The 9,797-nt window shown below is 46.1% G+C and overlaps 1 protein-coding gene across 4 annotated transcripts in view; it reads right to left on the bottom strand.

Annotated features, from left to right (window-relative positions):
• Positions 1 to 987: 987 nt before the first annotated feature.
• Positions 988 to 9,797, bottom strand: part of CMC1 (C-X9-C motif containing 1) — a 78,243-nt gene continuing 69,433 nt past the window's right edge. The window contains exons 3-6 of one of the 4 annotated variants that reach the window (XM_025272304.3): positions 6,708 to 6,798; positions 3,426 to 3,546; positions 2,118 to 2,166; positions 988 to 1,307 (exon numbers count right to left, since the gene is read on the bottom strand). In XM_025272304.3, the coding sequence (XP_025128089.1) occupies positions 3,426 to 3,546; positions 6,708 to 6,798 (212 nt within the window). In that variant the 3' untranslated portion in view covers positions 988 to 1,307; positions 2,118 to 2,166. The remainder of the gene's footprint in view (positions 1,308 to 2,117; positions 2,167 to 3,425; positions 3,547 to 6,707; positions 6,799 to 9,797) is intronic. The other 3 variants (XM_025272306.3, XM_025272303.3, XM_025272305.3) reach the window with 3 other exon arrangements.

Below are 9,797 nucleotides of genomic sequence, written 5' to 3'. Positions count from 1 at the left end.
TATCCTTTTTGACAGTTTTAAACACCTTGGACTCAAAAAGGGTATTTCACATCTCTTATACACTAACTGAATAGCATCTGTATGTAAACGGTGTTCACCATTCGCCAGATATTTCTTTTATCTTCCTCACTTATTCAGTCTTGTCTGTGATTAATGGAGTTGGTGTCAGATGCTGGAATTTATTCTGACCAATGAACACAGCTGACTCAGGGGAGTAGGATCTCCTGCCGAGTAATAGAACAAAACCCAATATGCATAAAACTAATCGGAGGCTCCAGGCTTCCGCTGAGGGAAGCAACTACCTGTGTAATAACAAAGCAGCAGAAGCTGGATCGTGGCTGTGTAGGCTGTGCATTGTAGCTAATCTCTCAGGGTACTTTACTGGTTTGCCTGTTTCAAAAGCGAGATTGGGAATGTTCCTTAAAATGAGTCATATGACATAATGGCTTGATTAATGGTTTGAACAATACCAAGACATTGTTTACTTAAATTATTTTTGTTTGAAGTAGATGTGAAATACTGTCCTTGCCTAAATATTTCAGGGTTGGTGCTAATTATTAGTTGTTAACAAGACATCTTGTTAAATCAACTTTCGAAGAGACAGTGCTTTTGCATCTGAACAGTAAGGTAGCTGTCAAATAGGTGTGCTAGGTCAGTGGTTGATGTTCCTGCAGTTCAAAGTGCTACACAAATGATGTAAAACCGTAGGGAAAATTAACCCCCCAACATTTTCCCCAGTCATAATTTTTTAAATGCACCCTTTATGATCATTTCTGTTAACGGTGAGATTCAAAGAGAAATGAGGATGGCCCATCTGTAGCTTATTTGAAATGGAAAATTTTGTTGACTTATGTCCCACTAGCTGGAACTTACTCCACAGCAGTGGTCCCCAATATTTTTGGCACCAGGGACTGGTTTCATGGAAGCCAATTATTCCGTGGATAGGGCTGGGGGATGGTTAGGATGATTCAAGTGCATCACATTGACTGTGCGTTCTATTTCTTTATTTGTACTGTTACATCAGCTCCGCCTCAGATCCCAGAGGCTGGGGACCCCTGCTCCAAAAGATTCACTTGAAAATGTCTTCAATCTCCAGGGTTTGTTTTTTTTTTTTTTCTTCTTCTTCTCATTTTTAAAGTCTCTGTTACAATATCGTTTGTTGTATGTCTTGGTTTTTTCGGCCTCAAAACATATTGGATCCCAGCTCCTGCATTGGAAGGCAAAGTCTTAACCTTTGCACCACCAGGGAAGTCGTAGTCTCCAGGTTTTTATAAGGATAACCCAGTTCAGCACTTCATAACTCTAGACTGAAAAGAACATTGATAAACAAAAAAAGCCTCTTTATCCCCTCATTACCTAAAACAGAAGTTACATCTTCTCTAAAAGGAAACTGAAGTTCTGCTAGAAAGGAACCTAATTTGTAAGCAGAGCAGGGATGTGACTCCCTGAAAACCAGAGGGGCAGAGTGGGCGAGTTCAGACCTCAACCACCCAAGGGCCGAGTCCTAGGGAACAGAGCAACATTCTCATCCAGAAGCGCCCTCTGGAGAAGACAGCTCATACAGGATGGAAGATCAGTGGCCTGCAGCTGCCCAGGAGAGCCAGGGTCAGGGGGCATGCGCAGTGGGGGCCAGCGGGAGGGGTGCCAGTGGACAGGAACGCGCTTCCCACAGGGGACGTGTTTACACTTTGTAAGCTAGTCTGTCCAGTAGCGGTTAAGGACGTGACATCTGCACAGATAAACTGTCCACATAAAAATGAAGCTGGCCCCTACAGAATAGCCACAGGTTGTGTGTAGCTTTCAAAGTATCTTTCCCTTTCTTCATTAAGTCATCAGACTGCTCAACAGAAAAAGGCCCCCAGCGGTGCATGGGCTTGCTTACCCCACACTGGTGTCTGCTGCCCTGGTCTCCCGCCTTTTCATCTGTACACAAGTGATGCAATACCTACACGCGTGGGTGAGTTCCCCTCTTTCTGAGGTCCCCAAAATACCTAAGAGATTTCTGCACCTTGCCTGATAAAGGTGCTGGTGCAGGGCACCTAAGAGTGTCCAGTTTCTAGAGGGACCATGTAGAAAAGGAAAATGTCTCAATTCTACTTAACAAAAGTGTAATTTACCAAGCTGCTGTAAGTCGTAATTAGCTTGAAGGGAAAAGTTTCCTTGTATCTGGAAAATACAGATTACAAACCAGATATTTTAGCCAAAAACCAAAAAGATTATAATCTTGTTCATTCTGTTTCATGGGACTGGGGCCTAAGTTAAATCTTAGGCAGGAATTTCTATTTGTGATTTTAATAAGAACTATGTAAATGCATATAAATATATATACATATATGTAAATACATATAAAGTAGCTGGAAACTAGTTGCAGTGGCTATGGTGAAGAGTTAACAGCTTGTATGAAAAAAAAGCAACTTTTAATATAAAAGCCTGCAACCAAATTACTGCACTGGGACAGAAAATTTTTACACTTACCACTATGTTACAAAATGGTCATTCATCCTTATAAAGAAGACTTCTAAAAACATTAAAATATTTTCAGTGGCAGAACTAACAGGTCAGGTCATGGAGTGTCAATACATTTTAGGAAATTGCCTATTAAAGATGTAAGCAGGGACTTCCCTGCTGGTCACTGGTGGGAACCCTCCCTGCCTGGGACGGGTTTGATCCCTGGTCAGGATACTAAGATCCCACAAGGCACAGGGCAACTAAGCCTGAGGGCTGCAGCTGCGGAGCCCAGGCACCACAGCTAGCGAGTGTGCCCCACGGTCAAAGAGCCCACACGCTGCAGCTGAGACCTGATGCAGCCAAGTTAACAAAAAAAGTAAGTAAAAGTAATTCATGTATAAGCACATATCTGTTTCCAAATAAGCCTTCTACTAATAGTTATTGAAGTGCATTTACCTCGTCCAAGACGCGGTCCTGCATATTCTACTTAGCTGCAACACACAGTTAATCCTCACATCCACAGTCTTTGTAACTGTGGAGACTACTTGCATCCAAACTGCTTAGCTATTAATACAATGGTCAAGCCGGGCTCATGACCGCCCTGCTACACCGCCCAGTTACTGACTCCTCTGGAGACTGTCCGCTCCTGCTCTCCTTTAGTCACTTCTGGCTCCATGATTAGTCCATACACTGACGAGTAATATTTGTGTGGAAACCTAAAATTCAGTGTCACTGTTAGAGAACTATAGTTGTGAGACCATCTATTTAAAATCCATTACGACCAGGCAAACCATGTGCCAGTTCCCTTCTTGCTCTTATCAGTCAATAACTTTGAGGTTAAAAAAAAAAAATCTTTATTTCAGATAGAGTTATTTCCATAATTAAGGATAAAGGAAATGCACTTCCCTGAGTCCATTATTCCAGGTGACTGATTTCCATGAACACTGGCATTCCTGAGCATCATCTTGAATACTTGCCTACATACTTGTGGGAAGCTTCTGTAGCCTTTTCTTGGTAGGAATCCCAGTTCTTCTGAATTCCTCCCTTTCCTTCAGGTATTCCATTTTGCATTCTTCATAAAAGGCTGGATCTTTATAGCTGCAAGAAGGAAAACAAAAGTCTTTTAAAGCAAATCACTTTGCAAGCATGTAAGATAAGCCTGCTTTAATAATAAATTCAGACATCCAGTTCATCAAGCACAATCTTTACAAGCGGGTTGTTTAGTCATAGTCATAAATTCATTGTAAAGATGAGGCTACCAAATGAAAAAAAAAAAAAAAAAAATTAACCTTTCTTGAATAGCAATGTCCCAGGATAGGACAGTGGGGAGCAGGGCCCCTGTGCTCAGGGCCCGTGTGAGCAGATGTCACAATGACATGCACACAGCACGCCGTGTGGCCCGGGGCACCAGGGAGGACAGAGGAAAGAGGAGAACGGGGAGCTGTTGGGGAGACGTGTGAGCTGCATTCTAAAGGACCAACAGAAATCCCCACAGAAGGCCCCCGAGGAAGAACCCACAGACAAGGGAAGCCGAGATGTGTGGAGAACTACGTGTAGCTGGTACCACGACAGATCACGGGCTGGACAAAGGGCCTGAGGGGCAGCTGGAAAGGTGAGGGCCACATCATGGCAATCCATTCCTGCCCCATGAGAAGCCCAATCTGCCCTGCCGGGCACTGTTAACAGAGCGGCTAGGAGACCAGCTCGGGGCCTCGGATGAATCTCACAGCGTGGAGTGTGTGTGGCCTGTGGACCACACACCACCAAGGGGGGCCAGGGGCCAGCAAGGTTACAGGCCAAATGCCCAATAAACACTCCAATAATCCAGACAGGAAATGACAAGGCCCAGTGATCTAAAGGAGTCAACTTTCTGGTGAAAAGGATGCAGTGGAGCTGGGAAAGATTGGGGAAATGCAATCAGGAAGATCCTGGATCCCAGACGATCAGAACTCCCAAAGACACAGGCAGGAGTCAGAGGAGCTGCGTTCAGTATGGGACCGGAAGGAGAAAGCAGAGAAACGCCGTGACCGCAGGAAGCAGTGACTTTCACGGGTGCAGACTGAGCTTTCTCAGATGGAAGACAGAGAGGAGACCCTGGGGAAGTAGCTTTCAGGAAGAGGTTCAGGAGGAAAAGGTGGAGAAGAAGTAGGCAGAGACACTGGGCAGACAGGATGAAAGGGGGTCTAGTAACAGAGAAAGAATGTAAAAGACACATGCTGGAACCTTTGGAAACACAGCTCCAGGGGGTGAGGGCAAAAGCCAGACATGGTTACTGAGGGACGAGCGAGATGAGATGGGGGAAATGGAAGAACACGAACCATCGATGCTTCCCGTGTCACTGGGCAGAGATGCCAGAGGGTGGTGCTTCCACCCACAAAGTGTCCACAGCAGGTAGGGCAAAGGCACCTCTTGTGCAAAGACGAAAACACAGTACTTCTTCAAGTATGCTGAGACTTGTCGTGCTAGTGCTAAGTCGTTTTAATCGTATCCGACTCTTTGTGACCCTATGGACCATAAACTTCCAGGCTCCTCTGTCCAAGGGATTCTCCAGGCAAGAACACTGGAATGGGTTGCCATTTCCTTCTCCAGGGCATCTTTCCGACCCAGGGATCAAACCCGCATCTCACTGGCAGGTTGAGATCTGCACTGGCAGACAGGTTCTTTACCACTGAGCCACCTGGTGGGGACTCGTGGTCAAGTAGAATTCTCCCTCAGCAGCTCTCATTCCCTTCCCACATTCCCGTCCCTCCTCTCGGTTTCCCCTCTGCTCCTCTCTCTTGCAAGCAGCGGCAGCCTCCCCCCAACCCCCAGCCCCCCGGATGGTCTAGGACCTCTCTTCCCCCTCTCAAGGGCGAGAGACAGCAGGATATTCCAATGATTAATATTCACATAGCAAAAGCTGAAAATAACACAGACGAACTTTTAACAAGAGCCGGCATCTTCTGAGTCCCTGGTATCGATACCCTCTACGTCCCCATTGCTGGAGTGACGTGTTTCCACGTGAGGAATAATCTGCTGGAGCTCAAGGACCCTGCCCAAGGCACGGGAGAGCTGAACCCCAGGGGGCCCGGGAGACCAGCCTGCTGCCCTCCCCACAGTCCTGCTCCCAGCTTCAGGGCCACCCTGTCCCAACCGAGCAAGAGGCACAACGGAGACTGAAACTGAGCTGTCAAAAGCCATGAATCAGGCGCACAGGGAAGTTAAACAGCCACACAGACATGCAAGAGGCCCACATGCATCCAGTGTCTCCTGGGGGCTCTAGGGACCAGAACTCTTATTTCTCCACAGTTAAATGCTCAGTGCAGGTCTGGGCTTATAAAAAAAGAGCAGCTATTAGAATTGTTTTTATTTATTATTAACTTGAGAAAAGACGTAGACTTGGAGTATGTTTCCATATCTATAAATGCAGATAATCAGTATTCTAAGTGCGTAAATCCATGTGTACCTTGTTATCAAAAATAAACAATTTAAGATTCAGATAATCACCACTTTCTTTTTATGTACTCATCTAAGAAGTATCTGACATAGATGCTCGCAGGCCAGGGGAGCTGAGTACAGAAGGTACTGATCTGTTCTGACCTCACAGTTGTCTGATCTCATGATGACTGCCAGCTCCCTACTCACGAAAGTGCTGCACCCGCCACACCACCTGTCAGAAACGTGGGTGATGATGAAATCTGGGGCGATGAGCAGAAAGCACCTGCATTCAAAGAACTCCACACATTTTTACTTTAAGACTCAACAAACTACAATGAAGTATCAGCGAGCACATTTAAGAACTATTTTTAAAAGGAATTTAACTTCAGAAATCTAAATATACCTTTGTTTCCTTTGTTTGATTTATTACAACTCTCCTAGAAGTTAAATATATTCATCCAAAAGATCCTAAGGCTGGTAAAATTACCTTTTCATTAAAAGATAAACATAAGCATAGTATATTCAATAGATTAACCTGTTCATGAAAAGGCATTTATTAAATCCTATGAAAAATCAGGTATTTTTATGGCTGACCTAATATTTTAATCAGATAAAATGCTGACAAACACACATAACTTGAAAAGACCCTTCATAAATATGTTGTGCCCCTTGTCTTAGAAGCATCTTTACCAAATTAAAATTTTAGACTCAGCCAACAATACGATGAATCTGGTGGGGGAGAAGTACAGAATATATGACATAGAGTGAGTTAAATAACACTCTCACCTCCAACACATTACATGCATACACGCAGGAACACAAACACCAAGGCTACTACTTACTAAGACGTTAGACAGTCTTTCAGTGCAGAATTCTCCTTCCGGCATTTTACTACCATCAGGACTCCAGAGTCCTTGCAACACTTAGTGAAATCTGGAATAAAAAATTTGGAAGAGAAAAAATGATCTGTAATTACATCTCTCTAAGTTTAAACAGCTCTAAAATCTTCATTCATTTAACATCTATGGCCTAGATTGTGCTCAGCACTCACACAGTACATGTTCCGCAAAAGACGTGAACTTGAATAAAAGGTGGTGGATCTGAAAGGAGGGAGGGGACCCCTGAGGTAAAGAAGGAGTTGCTTCACAGTGACACACGGAATGCAGAGACGAAGCAGGATTTCTAACTCAGACATACTTCATTTACCGCTTTGCATTCATGTTTCTGTGTCATACTTTGGTGATTCTTGCAGTATTTCAAACTCTATCAGTATTATAATTGTTATGTTGACCTGTGATCAGTGATCTTTGATGTTACTACTGTTACTGCAGACACGGAGAAAACAGCAGGAGAGCTAGAATTAGAAGTGGAGCCTAAAGATGGGATGGACTGCTTCGTCTCCTGATCACACCTGACCAGAGAAGTTGCTTAAGAAAGAACAAAGACTGTGGTGTCCTGAAATGGAGTCTACTCCTGGTGAAGATGCTACAAACCTTGCTGAAATGACAACCGAGGGTTTAGAATATTACAGAAACTTAGTTGAGAAAGCAGCAGCAGCAGGGTTTGAGGGGACTGACTCTAGTTTTGAAAGTTCTCCACCAAATCAAATGCCACCAACTGGCACACTGCAGGCAGAAGAGAAACCGTTCCTAAAAGGAAGAGTCCTGTGCAGCAAACTTTATTACTGCTCTCTTATTCTAAGAAACCCACCTCAACCTTCAGCAACCCCACCCTGATCAGTCAGCAGCCACCGACATCAAGGCAAGACTCGCTTCCTGCAAAAAGATTACGACTGGCTCAAGGATCAGGGCTCAGAGGAGCGTTAGCATTTTTCAGCAATAAAGTATCCTTACTGAAGGCATGTACAGTGTTTTTTTAGATGTAATACTATTACACACTTCATAGTCTACAATGCAGTGTGGATATAACTTTTATATGCACTAGGAAGCCAAAGATTGCGTGTGACTCGCTCTACTGTGATGCTGAGTGTTTTGCATTGGTCTGAAAGCAAACCACAGCATCCCCAAGGTCTGTCTACAGAGAGGAAGCATGTACTCCATGGATGAACAACAGGTCCTGCTGTGCAGCACAGGGAACTACAATCAATGTCCTGTGATAACCACCATGGAAAAGAAGATTTTAAAAAGCGCGCGCACACACACACACACACACATATGTGTGTGTGTGCTCAGTCACTTTAGTCATGTATGACTCTTTGCAACCCCATAGACTGTAGCCCGCCAGGCTCCTCTGTGCATGGGATTCTCTAGGCAATAATACTGGAGTGGGTCGCCATGCCCTCCCTCAGGGGATCTTCCTGACACAGGGATCGAACCCACGTCTCCTGTGTCTCTTGCATTGCAGGCAGGTTCTTTACCACTGAGCCACCAGGGAAACCCATAAACACATATGTGTGTACACACACACACACACACACACACATATACACCCATAAACATATATATATAAAGTGGAGTCACTTTGCTGTAATTGTAAATCAACTATACTCCCAATTTTTTAAAATAAAAGAGTATATTCCAGAAGAGATGAGTAGGGAGAGTGAAGGGGGTTGTATCAGACACAGCCCCTCCTGGGGTCCAGTTTCTATGACTACTGATGGCATCCTTCAAACCCGTTTCCTTCAGACAACCTGCCATGGCCCTCTACTTTGACCCCCGGGCTCCCAGCCCATTCCTGAGTCAGCTCTGAGGTGGCCCAGAATCTAAACGGCTTTCCATCGCATTCCATGCTGGCAGTTTGCCCCTCGAATCCTACTGGCCCCCTTGGGGTCCTGCCTTCTCGGGAGCCCCAACCCACAGAACCCTGGTGCCAGAGTCCAGTCACAGCGCCACTGCTCAACCTGGCCTGCGCTGGGGCAGACCAGCTTGCTCCTCAGCCCCTCCTTGGGTCGGGCACGGGGCGCCTCTTCTCTAGCAGCGACTCTCCCCAGCTGTCTCGGTCCTTCCCCTCCCCGGTGGTCTCTAGTCCCAGCCTCGGCCACCTCATCTGTAACCAGCCATGTCCATGTCCGACTTTAAAATACGACACCACCCTCACCAAGAAGCTTGTACCATCATTTAGTATAAAATTATCCGGATTCTCTTCTTACCCTTCCAGCTACTATGGAATATGATTTATAATCATCTTAAAACAAGCAGGTAACTTCAGGAGTCCCCATGAAGACACATAACGTGTAACAAGTGGCTTTGAACACAAGCAAACTGAAAACGACGGACATTTGTAAATGCACAAGAAATTCGAGGGGCTGTGCTGGACCAAGAGGCCTCGGGCACAGACGTCCGTCTGTCTGCAGCGTCAGCGCAGTCTGCAGGGTGTGGGCGGGCGGAAACCAGGCCTGCTGGTGCGGGAGGGGCCTGACTCCAGACGGAGGGCACATCTGGTCACAGCCGTGGGGCAGCGATGCTCCAGTGCGGGTCACGGGCTCTGTGAACTAGCTGTTCACCAGTCTCAGGACTGCGACCATTTGCTCTGAGTCCTGAACTGAATCAGGCATCTTTTACACTCATCGACACACGCTCTTGTGGTCTCTGTGCCGATGAGCTGGGCATGTGGCCAAATCAGAGCAAAGGGGACTTCCTGTGTCCTCTGCGACGCAAAAAGGCAAAGCAGGGGCTTCCCTGGTGACTCAGTGGAAAAGAAACCTGCCTGTCAGCGCAGGAGACACGACCTCGATGCTTGAGCTGGGAGGATCTCACATGCCGCGGAGCAATTAAGCCTTGTGCAACGCAACTGCTGTGAGCCTGTGCTCTAGAGCCTGGGGGCCACCGCTACTGAAGCCCGTGTGCCCTAGAGCCTGTGCTCCACAACCAGAGAGGCCACTGCAGGGAAAAGCCCACACACTGCAACCAGAGAGGAGCCCCCGCTCACCAGAGCTGGAGAAAAGCCTGCACAGCAACAAAAGCCCTGCACAG

Source organism: Bubalus bubalis, chromosome 21 (genome assembly GCF_019923935.1).
Source record: "Bubalus bubalis isolate 160015118507 breed Murrah chromosome 21, NDDB_SH_1, whole genome shotgun sequence".
In the NCBI taxonomy this organism is placed as follows: domain Eukaryota; kingdom Metazoa; phylum Chordata; class Mammalia; order Artiodactyla; family Bovidae; genus Bubalus; species Bubalus bubalis.
Note: the sequence above shows the minus strand (reverse complement) of the source record. Positions and strands in the feature narration are given on the sequence as shown.